The following is a 23,889-nucleotide window of genomic DNA, read 5'->3' on the forward strand; positions in this document are numbered from 1 at the left end:
CCTAAATTGGCTCAAGTATTTCAAAGCTTTAGAAACATTTCTAATATAACTCTAACTTCTAAAATATTTAAGCATGAATTTCACAGAAATCTGTGCATCAAACAAAGGTAACTGAAGAAAGCCTTAAAATTGCTAGCACAATATAAGGTTAATTTGCAAATACTTCAATAATATATGGGCCTAATTAAATATGATATAGAGAAAAGGGAGAGATGGGGGAGGCAGAGTGGAAAGGAAAAAAAGTTCCAGGACTAAAAATCCCTCTAAAGCTGAGAAAAGTTATGTATATAACATATGTGTATATGTATATAGTTTTATTTATATATATATAACATATACATAACAATAATAAGAAAATAGTAAGAAGAAGAAAAAGGCCATAAATTTGAGAGGGATTGAGAAGGGTTGGAGAGAGAAAAGAGTAATGATATAGTTATATTTTAATTAAAATTTAAATTTTTTTAATTGAGAAAATTTTAAGTTACAACTTCTTATTTAAACAAGATACTACATCAAAACAAAACAACAACAATGAAAGCAACAACAAAAATTCTCCAGAACCCATAAGGCAGCAGGATACCTCCACATACTTACCTTGGATGCACGCATACAAAATGCAAAAAAGAAAGGAAGGAAGGAAGGAAGGAGGGAGGGAGGGAGGGAGGGAGGGAGGGAGGGAGGGAGGGAGGGAGGGATAGAGGGAAGGAGGTAGGGAGGGAGGGAGGGATGGAGGGATAGAGGGATGGAGGGAGGGAGGGAGGGAGGGACAGAGTGAAGGAGGGAGGGAGGGAGGGAGGGAGGGAGGGAGGGAGGGAGGGAGGGAGGGAGGAACAGAGGGAGGGAGGGAGGGAAAAAGGAGGGAAGGAGGTAGGGAGGGAGGGAGAGAGGAAAGGAGAGAGGAAGGAAGGAAGGAAGGAAGGGAGGAAGGAAGGAAGGAAGGAAGGAAGGAAGGAAGGAAGGAAGGAAGGAAGGAAGGAAGGAAGGAAGGGAACAAAGAAGAAAGGGGAGTGTCTACCCGAGCTACTTCTCGCCATTTGCATCAAGTAGTGTACTCTCAGGAGCTAACACAGGAAACTGAAGTAGGTATAGCTGAGCAACACTGTCAGGCAAAGTTGAACTCTCCCTCAGTTTGTACAACATGAAGCTGAACCTGCCATCCACCCATTCTGGTGATTATGGATTACCTTGCAGACAACAGCAAACTGTTGGTTATTTCCTGCTCCAATGACAAGATGGCCATCCTTGGTTTTAAAAGCCTTTAAAAAATACAAGAAATACATATGTAAGTATATGTCTGTACATGGGCAAGATCAGATAGTTAGCTTAAATTCCTGATAATCCTATATTGGAAATTTAATATACTTAAATGATGCTATCCATCAATTCAACAGCAACCTAGTGCATATCTGTTATCTTATAACTGCATTTTTCATTTAAGACAGTTGAGCCGCTTCCCAGCAACACTTCTATTTTCTACAACATGAGAAACAGGGACAATGTAAGGAAATGCTAGGCTACTGTTTCATAACTGGAAATTCTACCCTCATTACACTGTAGATTGACTTTTGATATTTCAAAGTTTTGTGGTTTTTGGTTTCCATTTTTCCTTGTAAAACTTTGTATGGTAGAAAGTACAGCTATTTATACAGAGAAAAAACAGATGAAGAGAAAAAGGGGAGTGAAATTCGGACATGTCTGCTTTCTCCCAGAATATCTTACTTTCTCTTAACTCTTGTGCTTAAAATCTATTCCGAAGTATTTGTTAATAAACCCCAACTCAGTTTCAGACTTGACTCTTTCTGCACCAAAATCAAAAATTCAGTTTTACACTAGTCAAGACTCATAAAGGCTCTTTTCAGGCTTCTGAAGGCAACAGCCTCAAGCTGTGCCTCCATCTCCCCACTGATTGAAAAGAGGCTGAACTGATGGTTCTGCAGATAAAGGCACTGGCTGCTCTTCCAGAGGGTCAGTGTTCAATTTCCAGCATCCACATGGCAGCTAACAACCGTCTGTAACTACAAGATCTGATATCCTCATACAGACATACAAGCAGGCAAAACACTAAAACATATAAAATTAACATGAATTGGTTTTTAAAGATGTGTGCCACAACACCCAGAAAAAGAAGGAAGGAAGGAAGGAAGGAAGGAAGGAGGGAGGGAGGGAGGGAGGGAGGGAGGGAGGGAGGGAGGAAGGAAGGAAGGAAGGAAGGAAGGAAGGAAAGAGGGGGAGCAAAGGGAAGAAAAAAGGAAGAAAGGGGAAATAGAGTTGGAGCTTGCAACTTTAAAAATGCATGCATAACTTTTGGGCAATTTTCACTCTTCAGTAGTAAAAACTGACACATCAAGATGAGTCTGGATTTCATGTGGCTTTAAGCATGTAAAACTGTCAACTGCTCTTTAGGGATAGGCTCAGATGGACAGACACTCAGACTAGCAGCTTTACCACCAAACAGCCCAGTTCTATTCGAGATCTTTTCCACCCACTTTGCCCCACATGTAACTTTAGTGTAATTGGAGAAAGCAAACTTTACCCTCCAACTGTCCAATCAGTTCTTTCTTGACAATCTCTTTGAGTTTCCTTTCTTCCAGAGTAAGCTTTGCTCTGTAAACTCATCTGCTTTTCCTTCACTAACCACTGTTTTGGAGAAGGACAACATCTCTCTACTCTGGCAAGAGTTACATCTATTCTGATGGCCTCTGTAGTACCTTTGAGCACTTTTTTTTCTCAATTGGCTTTAGTCTCTTCTCTTCCACAGAATTTGTCTCTTCTGCCTCCACTGAAATATCACCAACACAACACAACACGAATTTTTCTTCCTTTTCTCCACTTCTACATACCAAAAAAAAAAAAAAATGGAACCTACCTCTTCCTATGCACAGCACCATACTGCCAAGCCTTTGCCATTGTATTACCCTATCTCTATATTGAATAGGTACTTTCTTGGCTGCTCAAGACAATTGTCTGTCACCTTCCTGGGCCCCTGCTCACATTCACTTCCCATGTCTCTGTCTTGTTCACTGTCCATGTGCCCCTGGCAGCACTTTCACCACCCCTGAGCAATTAGTCTTCTGTCCTTTCGCTCCAGTTGCTCTTACAGTAGTCAGTAGGCACATTTGATATTAAATTTATGCTAGAAAATAACATAAAGATTACATTCTATAATTCTAGTCATATGAAATGCCCAAAATAGATAAATCCCTGACGATCGAAAATATAGTGGCTACATAGGGCTGGAGAAGTTGGTAGATGATGAGGAATAACTAATGAGTTTTGACTTTTTGGAAGGGTAATGGAAATTCTTAGAATTTGATAGTAGTGATGGCTGTGCAGCTGTGGACACTCTAAATTCACTTAGTTATACCCTTATGAGGGCGAATCAGGTGAACTTCATATCAATACAGCTGTTATTTTAAATTCACAGTGATGAGCCACAATCCTATCAACTCCCATTCAAGCATTTAACAGTCACACATGACCAGTGGCTACTGCACTCAACAGTGCATGCACAGAGCAAGAAAGTATCTATTACATCTTACTGGCAGACTGCAGCTGGGAAATTGTAGGTTTTCCTTTCTTACACTTCCTACTAGGTCCAACATCTAAAACATGTCAAGGTTTATGATAGGAGGTTCACAAAGGGTAGACAAACGCTCAAATGACTAGTTCCAGATAATAAAATAGAGCTGAAATTTATCTTGCATTTAAAAAGTACAGCAGGGTTTCTTCTGTTCATATTGCTGCTGTATTTGGTAAGAAATCCTACGAAAAAGATACAACATGATCTATTTTAGGCATTTTCCCATGTTTACAAAGACAATAGCAAAGTGAGTAACAAGGGTAATGTATTGGTGTTTCCCAGACGGCAGGAAGGGAATCTGCAACAGACATGAGGGCAAGCCACACATGACTTTGAGATCAGGTTTCTCAATGAAGCATAACTAACTATGAAGGTATACCAGTTCTCTACTATTACATACATACATACATATAATATATAAAATATAAGGTGAGGTAGCAAATGGAAAATGAAGTAACTATTTACTGTCAAATATAATGCAAAGAATCATTTTTTTAAAATTTTGATCAGTGACCTCTTCAATAAGTTTTGCGTGGGTATAATTTTATTTCAATAAACTTCCTTAAGGAATGAGGAGATATTTGTTCTTTCCCTTGACCTCCATCTATGATATGAAACATCTTTACCAATATAAGGGAAATCTTAAGCAGATATAGGAATTTTTTAGCACCTGTGAGAAAGTGGATACTTAGCAGCCCTTGAGCTAACAGAATATGATCAGACCACATATTAAAAGGACTAGGTAAGATTTTGAGTTATCTTAATAAATATTCCCTATTATCATTTCAAAGTGTTTATAAAATAAATATATTTTAAGTAAGAACATATTTAAAAACTAAATTAGCACCATAGAAAACTGGGCAAGGAGAGAATATGATAAGGAATAAATAGATTACCTATATACTATATAATACTATAAACCAAATAAAAACCTGCTCACAGAACTCTTCTTTCTGTATTCATATACACCTTTATATAACTAATATCTTACTGTAGTGCTAGTACTCCTTTTAACATTTTCTCACAAGATTATTGAAATGTAATCTGTTATCATTTTAATAACATATATATATATATATCCAAATTTCAATTACACATTCTGTTTATTTAACTATAAGGTGTTTTGTTTTATTTTACTAGTTTTAAAGTGAGCATTCATATGCTAACATAATTTTTAATTTAATTTACTATAACAAAATGTCTAATCTAATTAAATTCTTTAAAATATATTTTTATCTCAACAAACATACTTAGCTAGATAATTAAATTCTAGCTCTATTTTACTTAACCTGGACAGTATCACAATTTTGAAGGCTTGGTTTTTAATTTATGAAATAAGAATGATTAGTACTTATCTTTAAAATTACTATAAAGATGAAATTTTTGTTTTTCAATTTTTTAAGATTTATTTATTTATTATGTATAGTGTTCTGCCTGCATGCATGCCTGCAGGCCAGAAGAAGGCACCAGATCTCATTACAGATGGTTACAAGATACCATGTGGTTGCTGGGACTTGAACTCAGGACCTCTGGAAGAGTAACCAGTGCTCAATCTCTGAGCCATCTCTCTAGCCTTGATTAAGTTTCTTGATATACATTTATTCATCCATCTAACATATACACTGTATCTCCAGAAACTGAGTATGATGGGGAAAAACAAAAAATAACAAGTGACCATTCACATAAGACTTATATTCTAATAAAGTGGCAGATATCAACCAAATAGTTACAATTGATGGCAGACAGTAACAGGCTCTAGAATGAAAGCATACAGACCATAATGAGATCTTAGAATACATAGTCCTAATATTGTTTGAGTTGAGGGATGAGAAGCAGCAAAGTTCCCTTAGAAAATGCTTTCTAGGCTGAGAATGAAGAATTCATATGTGCGTACTGAACAGAGTTGGGGGAAGCAAACTGTTGATGAAAAATAATGACATGTTTGGGAGGAGCAATGACCTACAAGAAGAGAGAAAGTAGCACAAGTGAAGCTGAAGAGAGGAAAGAGTGGACCGGGTAAAATTGAAGGCCATGGGAAATAAGTTATGTACCAGAAAGCTGATGGGAAATCACTAAAAGGACTTGACTGATCATGCCTGCACTTCAAAAAGACCTCTCTTTCTTAAGTGCAACCAATGGTTAGAGGATAAGTTTAGAACCGAGGAAGTTGATTAGGAGGCTGTTGTAATGATCATGACAGAAGATGGTGCAGTTTTAGACTAAGGGCCGAGTGAGTTAGAGACAGAAGGAATAATTAAGTGGGGAAAACTAGTGGAATCAATAATAGACTAAGTATGAAGGGTACAAACTGCAGGTGTAAGGAGAGGAAGGTGCCACAGGTGACACCGATACTTATAAGAACTTTGTGAGATTTCCCAGAGCAAATTTCACCAGTAGAAACCAAATTAAAATCTTAACTATTGACAAAATCTTGGCAATCATTTGCTTAAAACATATAACTGAAGAAATCACATAAATGAAATCATTTAGCAAGAAATGGAGTAGGGTGATGACTAACAAACGCCTATGGGGCAAGATTTTATACTCTCAGAAAGAACTTTTCCAATGTCTCAGGAGTGCGTGTGGAGTCTGTTAAGGGTGAAATAGCACTGGGAGACATGGGGTAAACTTATGCAAACCATGTCAGCAAAGTCTGGCACAGGTATGGATGTAGACATGCCTCCCACATGGATAGGAAGGAAGGCACCAAGCAAGTTCACAGTGCTCTACTTTCTCATGCAAAAGGGGTGATTTGGACTTGTTTAGGGGAATATGAGTCAAGAGGATGAGAAGGAATTCCACAGTTTGCTACAGACCCTGAGAAAGCAGAACACTGCAAGAAACACATGTGAATGTGTTGAGATACCAGGTAAGTTCTTTCTTGTCATGCTTCAGTTATTGAGCCGTAGAATCAACACATACTTGCATGTATTATATTGAGGGTTTCCTCAGACAGATATAAAAAAGAAAAATATAAGTGTAAGAAAGTTAGAAAACTGCTGCGAATATTACAGAGGAATTGGGCATTTACCATGAACCTAAGGAGAAAGGCAGTTAAGAAAAGAAGAGGTTTGAACAAGGAGTACACATGGTGCCAGGCAACAAGGAGCACATCCCGAACAGTCGTGATGAGTGAATCTGAGCAAGCGAGGTAAAATAGAAGGACATAAGAAATGCTCATAATGGGAAAACTTCATTCAGAACTGTAGACAAAAATCAATTTCAGGTTCTAAATAGAGAACTATAGCATCTACTGCATAAAGTAGTTTCGGATAAGAAACAGGGAAAACTCCCAGTGCATTAAAAGGCCTCGTGTGTTAACACTAACCCTCACCAGTTTTGCACACAATACCTTGTAATTCACTTGATTGCACACTCACTGAAAAATCCAACACATGATTCCATCTACACACCCCCGAAAAAACTTTTATTGCAAGGAGTGTCTAAACTACCTAGCTTGGCTGCAAACACCCAGGGCTAAAGTGTTCTTATTTCAAGGAATTGAAGTCGCAGGAAATGAACAACTCTTGTTTTTTCATGAATTGATGGAGAAACAGCTAGGAAGGGTAAGTGTCTACTGTAGAAAGGAGCACCAGGACTGCGTCCCGCCACCCGGCCACTGGCTAGCTTTACACCCGAAATAATTACACAGAAACTGTATTCTTTTAAACACTGCCTGGCCCATTTTCTGTAGCCTCTTATTGGTTAATTCTCACATCTTCCTTTAACCCATATTTAGTAATTTATATAGCACCATGAGGGGTGGCTTACCAGGAGAGTTCTTAACCTGCATCCATTTCAGAGAGGAGAAGCATGGAGACTCACTATGGCGACTGCCTGAAGCGTCTCCCCAACTCTTTCCCAGAATTCTGTTCTGTCTACTCCGCCTACCTAATTTTCTGTTCTCTTAAAGGGCCAAGGCAGTTTTCTTTGTTAATTAACAATGAAAGTAACATAGACAGATAACTTTCCTCCATCAGTCTACTGTTCCCCCAAGAACAAGGTCAGAGCCAAACCTATACCCACAGAACGCCAGAATTTATCCTTCCCAAGGAAAGAAATTCTTCTATCAGGTATGTTTCACCAAAGGTGGAAAGATTCCCAAACAAAAACTGCAAGATGATCTAGAATGTTGGCAATTCAAAGTATTAGATATCCCAACTATCCAGGCAGACTTCACGAGCAAGAAGACATGCGAGTTCAAAGTTAGAGAAGTTTCACAAGCAAGAGGTAAGCACAGCTGAGTCTTTGGGGTAGATGTGTAGAAGATGAGGCACGTGTCAAGGGAGGGGGAAAAGTCATTCTAGAATGTATGCTCCATGTGGGAGTTTTCAGCCATTCCCACAGGTTGTGTTTACTGAGCTTCCAGACTGCCAGCCTGGTGCAGTGATGTCCTAATTACTAATCTGACCAAAGATAGCACACATAGAGACTTTTAGAAGCCACTCGCTGACTGAATATAACCAATACTCAAGAGGAAGGGGTATGGATGGGATTATAGTTGTATCTTGCTGTGTTGTACAATTTCTTTGTCAATTACCCTGTCTGGACATCTGTAGTATTGTCTCTGTCACTAATAAGGTATGCACAGTTAGTAGGGTATCAGCTTCAAACACAAGAACACATACACTAAACCTTCCTGGGGCTACTTATTTTTAATAAAATGTTCTTCCACAAAAGGGCACCACTGCTGATGGCCTTCATCAGAAAAAAGACATTCCAGGCAGTATAACTCAAGGCCATTAGACTGCTTTCTGTAACATCAGACAACTGTCTTGTGGCTCTGTGCTAGGACACTGTGGTAAATTCAGACCACTGTTTGCTACTGCTAACAGTTCAGTGCACCTCATGGTGCTGGATCTGGCTGCTAGCTGGCAACAAGTAACAGGCTGCTTGGAGATCAAGAACAGTGCCCTTGATGGAATGGAGCAGGCAGAAAATGGCAAGCGAGGCACTGCCTCTCAAACTTTCCCACTACCAACATGGCCTCATGTACATGCTTTTCATGTGGAGTAACACATTTTGAAAACTCTTCACTGAATGCAAGCCCCTTCTTGAATTATATAATTCTACATTACCCTTGAAAGCAATGCTGTATGAGGATTTCTGGCTAGAATTCACCAAAACCATGGGAAGTTTGGGTGTTTAGAGATACTTTGGAGATTTTTAAACCACTCTAGTGTTTTCCACCCTTGGCCTTTGGCACTACTTGCAGAGGAGATATCAAGGAAGGGATGGGGAAAGGTCTTCAATCACTCACGGCCTTCACAAGTTATCAAGGGATGTAATTTTCCTTATAGCCCTCTGAAGAAAGTCTGCTTTTCTTTAAGAAAACTACAGTGGAAAATAGCAAGCCCAATCATTTTTCCTGAGACGTATGCCAGAAATCACATCTGATGGTTCTGAGCTGGCTGTGTCAGAGCAAGTCTTAAGCCAGATGACTTAGAAAGCTTATCAGTAGCACCCACTTTTTAATGGAAAGTGAAAAGCAAGCTTAAACAGATTATCTTATTTTTCACCAACACTCCAATGCAAAAGTTCATTGACAGTATCAATCTTTCCCTAACTTCCCTCTTATACACCAAATATGTTACAACATTCATGGTTTCATACCAGCTACATGTAGGTGTGTCTTCTATCTATCTGATGATTTCATTGGTTAATAAAGAAACTGCCTTGGCCCATTTGATAGGCCAGCCCTTAGGTGGGTGGAGGAGACAGAACAGGAAGAAGGAAGTGAGGCAGATGGCTCAGACAGTTGCCATGCCTCTCTTCTCCTAGACGGACGCAGGTTAAGATCTCTCCTGGTAAGCCACCCCTCGTGGTGCTACACACATTACTAAATATGTGTTAAATCTAGATGTGAGAATTAGTCACTAAGAGGCTAAAACTAATGGGCCAGGCAGTGTTTAAATGAATACAGTTTGTGTGTTGTTATTTTGGAGCATAAGCTAGCCAGGAGACCGGGAATGGGGTGGCAGGAACGCAGCCCACAGCTCCTTCTACAGCTACATGCCATATAGAAAATAGCACTTGTGACAAGAAGCCTATGCCTATGTCAGGCCCATGGGAAGGGTATACAGAGCAGACTTTAGTCATACAAGTACAGCATTTTACTACCACCTGCTGAAGACTCAAGCTAGAAAAACATAGCAACGATATAGTTAGAATAGGAATATCTTAAAGAAATTTATAGAATTGATTGGCAATAATCCTCAAGCATATCTTAACTACATCTCCACATAAAAATTATAATGCATAAATAGTAAGATAGGAATTGGAAAAAGCCCAAACACTGGACCTATAGCAGCCTAGAAGGCAGATAAATTTCAGACCATGGTAATTTGAATGAGCATGGTGAAGAAAAGCAGTTATTGGGATACAGTATGAGGGTGTGGAAGGGAATAGATGCAAACCTTGCCAGAACAATATGTAATAACCCTATAGTTGGCAATTAGCCCATAATGTATACAGTGACTGCAGGTTCCCAGCTATGAAGATTAGCTCAGAGCATTGTTCTGGATACTACACAAGGGATTGTGATCTCAAGGAGAAAAAATGGACTGGCAGGAACCTGGAAGTTCGCAAAAGGAAGCAAACAATATTAACAAAACAGGGAAAAAAGGAAAAGTAGAAATCAAGCACCCACAAAAAATGTATAAGGAGCATGTTCTTTGGTGCATGCAGGTTTGTGGACAACAGACAAGGACAACTTCAGGTCCACATGCTATCTAACTGCTGTTACAATGGTATATGGGCAACAGTTAGCACTACTTTTGTTACATTAACACCACTATGTGACTGCAAACTCAGAAACTGAAAAACTACACCACACCCCAAGGCTGGAGAAGGAGAGGGAAGAGAGGACAGACAAGGGAGGGAATATGGGGAGAGACCACCAAAATTAAGGGCCATTTGAAAGATAGTATAGAAACCTAATACAGTAGAAATTTCTTAAATATATACATAAATAAAGGCGACCTAAATGAAATTACCAAATAATGCAGAGACAAAGCCCCAACTGAACATCTCTTATGACCAAATGAAGCTTCCAGAACCACAAGTGGGTTGCATCTAATTGAGTTGTTGGCCAAAGAGGTCCCACAAACACCCAAAAAAAAACTCAGGCTATTGCCAAGCTGTAGTTGCTTTCCACACACTGATGTTAATTAAGGCCCTATTACCAAAGACAACACCTCCACAACTCATTGAACACACAGTAGTAGAGGTGGTGCCTACCTCTAGCCTTCACCCCTATGGCTTCACCCCTATGGGTTAGTGTTCTTGGTACTGGAAATTCCTCTGCACACTACCAAAGGAGAAAGATAATTACCAACTCAGCCACAAACACCTCTATCTATAATTGTGTCCTACCTGCAAAACATGCTAGTACAATGGTGTCACAAACCTTATGGGAGTAACCAATCAATAACTGACATGACTTAACCCATTCCATAGATGGAGCCCATACCTGACACTGCTTGGGTTACCAAGAGCATGAGAGTAAATAGCCCAGAAACCTAGGACAAAACCAAATACTACTGTTCTACTAAAAGAACATAACAATAAAATGACTCCTAATGGTATTCTGCTATACCCACAGAGCAGTGCCATTAGAGAAGCTTCCTCCTGCAGCAGATGGTAACAAATACAGAGACCTACAGCTGTAAAATACACAGAGAATGAGAGACCTTGAACCATTCATCCTGAAATAGAGTATCTCCTTCAAGTCCCTTCCCTCAGGGCCCAGGGAACCCCTTGGAAGAGGAGTCCAAAATAGGATAAGAGGCAGAGGGGACTGGTGACATAAACAAAACAAAGCCTTCTGAACACTGAATGACCACTGTACATATGAACTCAGAGACTGAAACAGCATGCATAGGGCCCACAGGAGTCTGTACCAGACGGAGTCCTAGACCTAAAAGGAGAACTGAACACTAGCCCTTATCCTTGGCCCAGAAACTATCTCCAATTGATAACTACTTGCAAATGAAAGTTTAGTTTTCTCCAAGAAAGTTTCATTGGGGATACAAACTACTCTTAAGGAGCAGCTGCCTGCCCAGTGGCAGATGACCAGAAAACAACACATCTGCATCGTCCCTTGTCTCATAGATCACGCCAGGGTTTTTCTTTGTTTTATCGTTTTCTACTTTAATTTTTATTTTTTCTCCTTTTTCACCCTGCAGGTCCTTTGCATATATACTAAGGCTTCTACTTTTGTATTTTTATGAAAGTTGTAAGTATGCAAACAAGTGGATCTCTGCAGCTATATCTGATTCTTGTGCCTTTTCGTGGGTTCTTTTTCTTCTCTTGTTTATTTTGTCTTGTTTATTTGTTTATTTGTCTTGTTTATGTTGTCTATTTATTTTATCTTACTTTACAATTATTTGTAGAATAACTGTTTTTTAATGAGCGACAGAAAGGAGGTATATCCAGATGGGAGGATAGGTGGTGAAGGAACTGGAAGGAATGAGGGAAGGGTAAACCATAATCAGGATATATTATGTGAGAAAAGAATCTATTTTCAGTAGAAGAAAAAAGTGAGTAATATGTACACAACGGCATTTTTAGTCACAAAGAAAAAAAAGTTATGCCATTTACAGAAAGTGGATACAACTAGAGATAACCATAGTAAGCAAGTTTACTTTCAGAAAGTCAAAAACCACATTTTCTCTCATTTGTGGATCCTAGATTTTATAGAGATAAATAAAATCACACATGTGTATGTGACAGGAAGTTAGAAATGGAGCTGTGTGGAGGAACAAAGGGCTCTGACAAGTGTAGAAGGGGCAAAAGATGGAGATAGAGGATACATGAGGAAGTACACTCAATGTGCACTGTGTGTTATATGACAACATCCTTATGAAACCTGGTACAATGAAAATATATCAATTAAAATATTATAAAATCATACTAAAAATAACATAGTGTTTGTATTGAAAGAACTTAGTATAGTATGTAAAAGCACACCTAATAAATTCTAGTTCTATATGCCTTCTCCTGGCTGTACACTAGCACACATAAGCTTAAGGAGAATACCAGAAAAATAAATTGCTACTTTACATTAGGGAAGACATATATGATAGAATACATTTGTGGACAAGATAAGCAAAGAATTCTCTCCTTGAGAAATTAATATTCAAAGAGCAAAATAACCCATAGTATAAACACAGTTTACTAAGTCGCTAAGAATCTATGAGTTAAGCCCCAGTTGGCTGATCAAAGGTTCATGGACCCTTCAATATGTGTATTGAAGAAAGAAAAAGAGACCCAAACTTCTAACAATATAATACAGAACTATACTGACTTGCCAGGAGATAAGGGGCTCAAAACATACTTTACCATTTCTACTCCATGAAGCAATCATTTTAAAAAGATGTAATCTGAACATTCTTCTGTATGCACCTGTATCTCTGACATTGGTTATAAACAAGAGTTAGATTCCCATGGCACATATACCATGACCTAGCCCTGACTGTGTTCTGCAAGACTTTGAACAAAACATTGTTGAATTAGGAAGTTGTATCTCTCAAATGAACTTAAGAGCAGAGTCAGTAGAAACTTTACAAAACATGAAAAGAAATTCAAGTCTTTCTGGTCCATCAGTAACAAAAATCAGTGTTCCTAGTCTCATTAACTACTTAAGGGGACATATCTGGTCTTCTAATGTCTTGCCTCTCTTACCATATGAACATACTACATTATCTAAAACGTCCAAGGGTAGCAAGAAGATGTTGATTTATTTTAGTGTTTCTTTTCATGTTTGAGCAATTGTTATATTTTAGTTTGTCTGAGATTCCTGCCCTATGAATAAATGTGAAAACACTGAGGAATTTATGTATTTATATAGTAACAGGATGAGCTAAGAATAATTTACCATTGCCTGTTTCCCAAATACAGCTCTCAGTCTCAGTAGAGATATGTTTAATAAATATTTCAGTTGAAGAAACATCTTTATACAGTGTTGAGCTGAATGTTCCTCATCTTATCTTGAATGAAAATGTAACGCTACCATTCCTATGCCAGTCACCTGACTCACCCACTAGTCAGGAATAGATCAATTGCATCAGCTCAAGGACTCAAAAGCCTTGAGAGGTAGGGCTGGGATGAGAAGATTAAGTCACAAACTAAGGAAGAAAGGCAGAGATCCTCAGGAAAAAATAAAACTCGGACAAAAGACTAGACTACACAGAAGAAGAATAGGCAGGGATGAAATAGCTGCCTCATTACTGCTGGCACTTTGATCTTGATCACTAGGTTCTCATGCACAGTGGTTTCGGAGGGAGCAGTGAACAACAAGGTTGGATCTACACCTTATGAAACTGATCCATCTGCCTCACACAGAGCTGGCACTTGAGAGGTCCTTATATTTACGCTATTTAAAAATCATTTTGTACTAGATTCTTTTGTTTTCCTGCTTGTTTTTTGGTGGGTTGGTTGGTTGGTTGGTTGGTTGTTTTTTTTTTTTTTTTTCATGACAGGGTTTCTCTGTAACAGCTCTGGCTGTCCTGGAACTTATCCTGTAGATCAGGCTGGCCTGGAACTCATGGAGAATCACCTGCCTCTGTCTTCTGAGGACTGGGATTAAAGGCATGCACCACCACCATCCAGCTATTGTACTATTTCCATAAAACACTTGCATAAAGAGCAAATAGAATCATCTCCTTCTGAGCATCTCCATTCAGACACCACATATATACCTCCATATACCTCCTCTTCACTCAAAAAAGTTTGAGAAATCAATTGTGGAGGCCCAAAAATGTCAGCCTATTTCCACATTGACCACAGGTCAGAGAGTTGGAACTCTATTCCTTCAAGGTTATTGTGTTTTCTACCTCAGACAAAGGTCCCACCTAGATTTAGGCCAGAGAGTTCTGCTCTCAAGGTTATTAGCAACAGGTATGCCTAATATCTAGAACTTGTATTTCAGGAATAGAGAAGTAGATGTTTCTACTTCAAACAAAAGTCTAAGGATCTTACTAAGGTTCCATTTCCCTTAAGGAGATACCATTGGATTCCACCCAGGGAGTGGTTTGCCTACAAAAGGATTAGGGTGTGAGTGTGACTTGTTTTGTTCTAGCAACAGAATGTTTAACTATGGATGCAGCCCGCAACCTTCAATTGGTATGTTCATTTCCTTGTATCATACTAATGCATTTTTTTAATCTTACTCCAACCTTTTGGGGTTAGGGATATTTGAAGCATTTGGAAATTAAACGTGGGCATTTTAGTATTCACTGGAACTCCCTCCTGGTACTAATCTATGTTTTTCTGTCTTATTATTTTCTCATCTTCGTATTCTTTACTAATATTTCTAAATCCCAGCGTCACTACCCTGGCAAGAGCTATTTTTGTCGAGGCTGGTTCCTGACAAACAGTCTTTTTTAAACTGCATTCTTCAAAAATCTAAAGTATTAGTGAATTTTCAATCTCCAAAGAGGCTTATGGATTTTAAATGGTGTTTCTCAAATAATTTTAATCAGAAATTCCCTTTAAAAACACACCAATTAATTTTTCTCAGAACAGCACCACAAAACAAACTGAGGAAATTTACATCTTTTAGATCTGTACGAGAGAAACTGCCCTGTTGACAGCCAGAAGACTCTAGAGGGTATGAGCCTTCATCTTCTCCTATATTAATTTTAAAAATTAACTCATGCATTCTACATCATATTTAATATTATCCATTCATGGGGATAATCATGTTTGCAATTTTATATGATTCCCTAAATAAAGATTTTGGATAAATTCCAAAAGAAAAATACTGTAAATTATTCTACTTTAGTGTGCTCCTATAGCTCAGCTTTTTAAAACAGAAGAGCTTTTTATCCAGAAAGGGTTTTTCTGATGATTATATCTTGTTCATCAGAAGTCATAAGGAGAGAAAAATATTCACAAACACTAGATAGTTTATGTTCTTAGAAATTTCTCTACATATTCTGTTTATCAAAACTTTGGGGCTACAGTGTAACTCAGTGATGGTACTTGCTAAAATACACTTTGGCTTGATCCCAGAACCACACACAAACCCTCATGCATACACATACACACAGGCATGCACACTAATTATTTAACTTCATGTAATACATTGTTTAGCTTCTCAAGTTGTATGTAGTTCCTCTCTACTTCCAAGTCCATATAAGTCACTTATTACTGTCCTTTTTATTCTAAATAGTAGACCATTTAGCTAAAACTCTGGAAACCCAGCAAATCTTCTCAGTCCTTTCTGAAGAGTTTATCTCCCCTGAACAGATCTTTTGCTGTAGAGAAACGGATCATCTGAAATTGCATGATCAGCTATCAGGTAAGTAGTTACTGTGTGAGCCAGGCATGGTACTAAATTCATCTTAGAAATTTCCTTGTTTACCAGCACAGTCATATGATATCTGGATCATTATGGATTTTCCGTAGTCAAGAAGTGAACACACCAGAAAAGAAGCAGCTCCCTGACATATTTGCTGGCAGGACCTTTTCAGAATAAGTGCTCTCCTATCCTGAGGCTGGGAAACACTCTGCTTGCCTTTCTGGCTCTACCTAACATTGCTGGATAACTGTTATCTAAACACATTATTCTTTATAGAAGTTTTATGTCTCTATCCAAATAATTTCATAGGAGCCAACCTCTGCCTCAGGTAAGGGTCCTCAGACCAGTCAACTAATATCTTTCCAGCCCTGTGCTATAGGTCACTTTTTAGAGTCCCAATATCACCTCTCATAAGCTAAGTTTCAAGTTTACCTAGGTCCAACTTTTTTTTCTTTTTCCTAAATGTTCTGGACTTGGCAACAAGAGACCAAGATTCTGCCACTAATTTACTATATGGCCTTGAGAGAAATCACTTAACTTGTCAGGTTACAGTTTCCTTGGAGTATAAATTTGGAGTATTGGACTAGCCCCTTTCAGCTGTAAACATCTGTGACTTTAATATCAAGTTTGAAATTCTGAGAGGAAAATGTCTTAAACACACGCGCATACACACACACACACACACACACACACACACACACACAGTGAAAAGAAATAATACAGCCCAGTCTAGAGTTTGGAGATCTATTTTCAATTTATTCCAAAACTTGGAACCATTTAATACATATTTAAATTACTTAAAGACATTGAAAATAATGCTATTTCAAAGTAGCATGATGGTTTATGTCTGCAATCCCAGCACTCAGAAGGCTGAGGCAGGAGGATTGCTATAAGGATAAGGTCTGCGTACATTACATAGCAAGATCCTATATCCAAAAATTAAAAAAAAAATTAATCAACTGTGAACATTTTACAAGGCAAGAAACAAGAAAGCCCTCATACACGCTATTTAAACCTGGCTCCATAGTTCACAACACCTTCCTCATGTATAAATAGAAAATAACATTTACAGCCACTTTCTCTGTAATGTATTTCTTTTGGCTGGGAGTTAACTATGTGTGACTCTGTAGAACACTGACTTTTTCTTTGTGTTATTGAACAAAGTCAAGCTATTATGTAATGACAAAGTTCTTGAACATTCGATCTAATTATTACTGTGGGTTTTCTGTTTGTTTGTTTTTGCAGATAATTATGACTCCTGTGCCTGACCACCTACTATCAGGGCTGCTGGCTCTATAATCATTTACATACGTAATCTCTTTCTTTCAAAAAGCCTACAGGGTGTGTATAATTACCCCCACTTTACTTATGAGAAAAGTCCTTGGGGAGTGCATTAACTTTGCTGAACAATGTTTAAATAAAAAACTAAGATGAAAACCCAAACCTTCAAACCTGCTTTGCCATTCTGCCCTGAAATAACATAACATGCATCTATTTGAACTTTCTGAACAGAGTCACAAAACCCATTGAATCCTTAGGCAGTAATGCTCCTTATGCGTGTCCCAGGGACCTTACAGCTAGATGCTATCTTTCTCTTAATTAGGTAGGTATATAAACTGAACTATATAGGAATATAACTTTTTCAGAGTTACCTAGTAAAAAAGGCTCATGCTCACCACCCCTTACCTGCAAACCACTTAAAATCTGGCAGAAGTTCGAGAGCTAGAAAGAATATATCCATTTATCCTCAAGTTCCCCAAATTATTATCTAAGGAACCTGACTAATAAGGAAAGGCTTACCTAGAATTTCAAATAGGTAGTGAGATTCTTCCAAGTCTACTGCTTTTTACATTTCATGTCTACTGCATGTATGTATAACAAAGACATTACCTCTCTAGACGGAACATAATCCTGTCCTGTCCCATCTCAACTGGGTCAGTTCCCCCACAACTTTCCTTTATGGGGACTATGCGTGCCACCAATGATCAGGACAGTGATGATGACAATGATGATAATGATGATGGCAGGAACAACAGATCCTAGACTCACCTGTTTCTACCATTAAGTGCTATCCCACCATGGAGAGCACATTTAAAATTTATGAACCCCAAGTTCATTTATAAAGATAAATGCCATTGATCCCTTTAAGATCCTAAAACTTGGTATTTTCTCATTGAAAATGGTCATAAGTAATGCTGTAAGCCTGAACAGAACAGAGATACTCAACAACTATTTTGTCAAATAAATGAGAAAAACTTAAAAACGAGGAGCGGAAATAATATATTGCCAATTGTAAAAGGTTTTAAATATCATAAAGTTCGCGATAAACTTTAATTCCAAATAAACTCATTGATGTTGTAAACATTGACTGTGTTGGAGTATTTAAAAATTTATACATAGAATCAAATTCTCCATTGCAACATTAATTTTCCAGTGCCTTTTCCATAGCATCGTAAGAAAACACACACGAGGAGGGGGTGCTTTACAATGGCAGTGCCCTGGAGCCCGGGTAATGAGGCTTATGTCAACGTTTCCATTCAAGACGCTTTTTTTTTTCAGCTATTTAATGGCTGGACTATAAAAATGTGACTAAGTGAAACCTGGCAACAGCATTCTTAGTAACATTTTTTAAAAACTGCAAACAAACTAAAAGTCGTGGTTTTCCAATGGGTGATTTTTAAATATAATTTTAAGGAACAAACACTGTTAAAGAAAGTCATATAAAAGTTTGGTTCAACTGGATTCATAAGTATACTTTGGAGCATGTTGCTAAATGCACTTAGTCAGGTCTTTTTCTGTAAAATTGTCTGTTTTTAAGATAGGCTGACACGTAGTATCTTTTGGATATAAAGTACATCAGGAAGATTACTATTGTCCTACAGATCACAGCATTTGGGAGTTAGGATATTTCTGCACTGGTGACAATCCAAGAAAGAAAATCAAATGGAAAATACAACTTCTTTTAAAAGCCACTGATAACTGTTCATCAAGTTGGAAATACCAGTCAGGAGTCAGAGACACTGGATTAAGCTGTGTCATCTCTTTAAGCTGTTAGTTAAGTTAACAAGCAAGCTAGTTAACTTCACTGTGACTTAATCATCCCATTTTATTAAAATATTATTTTATTTAACATGTCTGTGTGTTCTGCCTGTGTGTGTTTTGTGTACCTGGACCCACAGAGGCTAGAAGTTCTGGAGCTGCTATGTGGGTCCTGGGACTCCAGTGGGGCCTGTGCAAGAGCAGACACTGCTCTTGCATGCTGAGCTATCTCTCTAGCTGCAGCCTTCTCTCCTTAAAACTGATAACCAAATGATACAGTGTCTCTCTCATGGGTTGGTTTATTTTAAAACGTATCTCTTAGAGCAAACAGCATGAGACCAAACATTTTAAAACTTGCTTTGTTTAAATATAAAATATTTTCAAATAATGGCGATTTCTCTAAATGAAGTACTATTAATTAATAGTGATTGTATGTTTTGGGAAAGATGTTTGTGTTTGACTGGTTAATTCTCTAAGAATGAAGAAAAGTAAGTCACTCATAATCATGTCAACTCCTGTGTCACTAACAAACATCTAAATAAGATGAAGTGACTGGCAAAAATAACCAGTGTTTCCGGTGTTACATTCAGCAGGCAATGATGTGCTGTGGTGGTAGAAGCTCAGGGGTAAAAGAGTTACCGGACATGCAAGAGACTCTGGTTCAGTCACCATAATGACAGAGAAATAAGTGCATGGAAGAGGAGCTGCCAGAGTCACATTGAATACAGAGTGGTCAGAACACACTAGAAGGGCTCAATCACAAGTCTGGAGTTCTAATTTGAAAAGAAAATGATATACAGTTCATAAAGTTTTTAGGTTAGCACAAAAACGTTTTGATGCAGCCTGTGGAAAGGCAGACACCATACCTGTCGACACAAAAGAAGAGGCAGTAAGACAGTCCCCTCACAATACTTAGTCTTTTTAAATTTTTATTGTAGTTTTCATTTTTAAAACAATTTTAAATTTAAATATATTCTGATCATATTCTTCTCCTCTCCCTAGTTGCACCAGATCCTATCTCCTCCCCTACCCACCCAACTTTAAGTTCTTTCTCAAAAAAGAAACAAAAACTCAATTCAACAAAACCAATAAGACAAAATACAACAACAACTAAAAAGAAAAACTGTAACCAAATAAAGCACAAAAAGAAAGAAAGAGAGAGAGAGAGAGAGAGAGAGAGAGAGAGAGAGAGAGAGAGAGAGAGAGAGAGAGAGGGAGGAAGGGAGGGAGGGAGGGAAGGAGGGAGGGAGGGAGGAAGGGAGAGAGGGAGGGAAGGAGGGAGGGAGGGAGGAAGGGAGGGAGGGAGGGAGGGAGAAAGGAAGGAAGAAAGAAAACCATTGAAGTCCAATTACATGCTGTTCAACTACTCCTGAGGATGAGGCCTATCCTTGGAGTGGTTGAAATGCCCAGTGTCGCTCTATTGGAGGAAACTGATTTTCCCTCTCCCAGCAAGCATAAGTGAAAGCTCAGCTGTTAACCTTTACCCTATTGGCTAAGTTCCCATCTATTCATTCATACATTCATTCATTCATTTCTTTAAATATAATAAAACAAAAATTACCACATCAAAGTTGAGGAAGACAACCCAACAGAAGGAAAGGAGCTCTTGGGGAGCTGGGTAATGTGCACACACATTCCTGCTTTACAGTAGTGTCTATGATCTGACTCCTGCTTACTTCTTGATCACTGTTCCCATCAACCCTCTCAAGAACTTTTCCCAGTACTAAGTAGACTAACAAAGCCCAAATAGCTACCCAGGCTCATACCTTTGCAGAACGCTTTCTTCATCTACCAGAACATCCCCTGTCTTCTACGTTCATTTGTGAACTCCCTGCATTTCACAGTTAACCCCAATGATGATTTTCCTGAGGCTGTCGACTGAATCCCCTCTCCAGCACGAATATCCTCAGTGGCATTCAATAACTTAGCCTCAGCACTTAACGTAAACTAAGTAGTGATTCAGAATGTCTCTCTCTCTCTCTCCTCCCAAAAATTCTAACCAGTCACAGGAAGAGACAACAAAACACAAAGTTGATTTGATTTGCATTTCCCTGATAGCTAAGGAGGTTGAGCATGACCTTAAGTGTCTTTTGGCCATTTGAACTTCTTCTGTTGAGAATTCTCTATTCAGTTCAGCGCCCCATTTTTTAATTGGGTTAATTAGCATTTTAAAGTCTAGTCTCTTGAGTTTCTTATATATTTTAGAGATCAGACCTTTGTCAGTTGCAGGGTTGGTGAAGATCTTTTCCCAGTCAGTAGGCTGCCTTTGTGTCTTAGTGACAGTGTCCTTTGCTTTACAGAAGCTGCTCAGCTTCAGGAGGTCCCATTTATTCAATGTTGCCCTTAATGTCTGTGCTGCTAGGGGGCCAAGGGAAGATGGGGAGAGAAAAGCGTGAAGGGGAGAATGGGGTGAGCTCGGAGGAATGGGAAGCTTGGGATACAGGAAGGGTGGATATGGGAGCAGGGAAGCATATATCTTAATTAAGGGAGCCATCTGAGGGTTGTAAAGAGACTTGACTCTAGAGGGGTTCCTGGGTTTCCAGGGAGATGCCCCCAGCTAGTTCCTTGGGCAGATGAGGAAAGGGAGCCAGAAAAGGCCAGTTCCTATAGCCATACTGATGAATTTCTTGCATATCACCATAGAACCTCCACCTGGCGATAGATGAAGAAAATGACTGAGCCCTACACTGGAGCACTGGACTGAGCTCCCAAGGTCCTGATGAGGAGCAGAAGGAGGGATAACATGAGAAAGAAAGTCAGGACCGTGAGGGGTGCGTTCACCCATGGAGACGGTGGGACAGAACTAATGGGAGATCACCAACTCCAGTTGAAATGGGCCTGATGGAACATGCGACCAAACCAGACTCTCTGAATGTGGCCTGTGGGGGCTGACTGAGAAGCCAAGGACAATGGCTCTGGGCTTTGATTCTTCTGCATGGACGGGCTCTGTAGGAGCCTTCTCAGCTTGGCTGATCACCTTCCTGGACCTGGGGGAGTTGGGTGGACCTTGGTCTTAACATAGAGTAGGGAACCCTCATGGATCCTTGGCCTGGAGAGGGAGGGAGGGTATGGGTGGAGGGGAGGAGATGGAAATTTTTAAATATAAAAAAATAAACCATGAAAAAAAACCACGAAGTTGAGCAGCACACTTTCCTTTTCTGCAGCTCATCAACACTACAGCATCTTAACCCTTATCACCCTTTGAACAATGCAGGTAATACCTACCTCACAGGATGCCTACAAGGAATATGACACAATAAAGGCAGACTGCTAAGCACCATGCCTGGAGCACAGAAGCAACACATGCATGACACGGCTTTTTAATTAACCATACTTGAAGCACTTCAGACAAAACAATGCAGCAAGTTAGGCTCCCTGCCAGAGGTAACCACCAAAGTCAATGATTAGAGCCAGGCTTTCCACAAGACTCCCAAATCCTTCTTCCTCTACATCCCACTTCTTGGCAGTGGGCCTTCTTACCACTGGGCCTGGGCTGTAAGTGCACAGTGAGAGCCAAGGCTTTGAACCAGTCCCACACTTCCTCTCACAGGTACCAGGTAACCATACACGTGAAGCGAGAACTACCCAAAGCACAAACCAATACTACATGTGGCTTCATGGCCTGAAAATAAAATTCGAGAAAACGGCTTTTTAATGACTACATTAAACTCTCCTTTTCCGTTTAATTTAGGCCAGAGGTATTTTTCCCTCTTTGGTAATGAATCAAATAATTCATGAGTAAACTGGGGATTCTGCCTAGACTCAGAGTTGGCTAGTAATATACAAAAAGTATATGCGGTTAAGTTTTTAAGGAGGAACTCCTTATATCAAGTATCTCATTACACTACTTTCAGTACCTTTGCTACCCACCAGAAAAAAAGAACCTAACATAAAACGCATGAGGAATTATCATTTTCAACATTCACTTACAACATGTAAATATAAATGCTGCCTTTGCTCCCTGCAGCAGAAATTCATCACCACATAAGTCAACATTTTCCTTATGGTTGTGCTGTGTCTCATTACAAAGAGAAAACAATCTCTTATTGTAATTTATAGTGATTTTCTTCTGTAAAGTAACATGCATGCTAATATAACTTCTAAGTGTATTTATAACATTGTACTGCAGGCAATGAACAAGGAAAAGAAAGAAAGCATCACTTCACAACTTGGACAAATATTAAAAACTTCTGACTGGAGACTCAACAGACTATGGGTTCTGCTTTTATTATTATTATTATTATTATTATTATTATTTCTTTTCACTGCCTTAGTCTGGAGTAGTCAAATACTTAGAAAGAAAAGAGAGCGAACTGAAAAGTCAGTGCTCTTCATTTAAAGATGCTCCGGTAATTGATGGAGTCCATTGAAGAAAAGACTACCCAGAAGACAGTCCACTTCCCACATTCTGTGTGCAGCAAGATGGCCCACTCCTTAGCTGTGGGACTTTTCTCTCTCTCTCTCACCATAGTTGCAAGGAGGTAGACAAAGGTACCTGACCGATGTTTGATACTCCACAGGATCACAGTGGCTACCGGGATTGAAAGCTGGGACTGGTGATAATATTCTCTCAAACACTTGTTATAGGGAAAGGGGCAGAGAAATTAATCCACATGGGAGACTTGTAATGCAGGCATGGCTGTGAAAGTGAGTCTGGCATGGCAGCAATACATGCAACTCAAGTCCTGATACAGAATCCAGCTGCTGCAGATTCCAGCATCCAACCAAGGTCAGGCCATGCCAGGAGAAAAAGCTACTTCCTAGGGAAGACATTTTCTGAGAGTTCCATTCTGAAGCACTACTAACAAACCTTTAACTGAGAGAGCTTTAGTTCTTTGCAATCAGAAACCCAGTAACACCTGACACAGTATTTAATGGATAATTACTACAGTTATTTCAGTACTAAAAAGCAAAAAGGCTACTTCATAGATTGCAGATAACAAACAAAAATGATTTTTTATACTGC

General features: G+C 39.0%; 1 protein-coding gene across 1 annotated transcript in view; it reads right to left on the bottom strand.

Moving 5' to 3' along the window:
• Sugct (succinyl-CoA:glutarate-CoA transferase) overlaps positions 1-23,889 on the bottom strand; it is a 714,904-nt gene that overhangs the window by 413,873 nt on the left and 277,142 nt on the right. The window contains 1 exon segment of the mRNA XM_038333002.1: positions 1,185-1,256. Within this exon segment, the coding sequence (XP_038188930.1) occupies positions 1,185-1,256 (72 nt within the window).

This window comes from Arvicola amphibius, chromosome 6 (assembly GCF_903992535.2).
Source record: "Arvicola amphibius chromosome 6, mArvAmp1.2, whole genome shotgun sequence".
Classification (NCBI taxonomy): Eukaryota; Metazoa; Chordata; class Mammalia; order Rodentia; family Cricetidae; genus Arvicola; species Arvicola amphibius.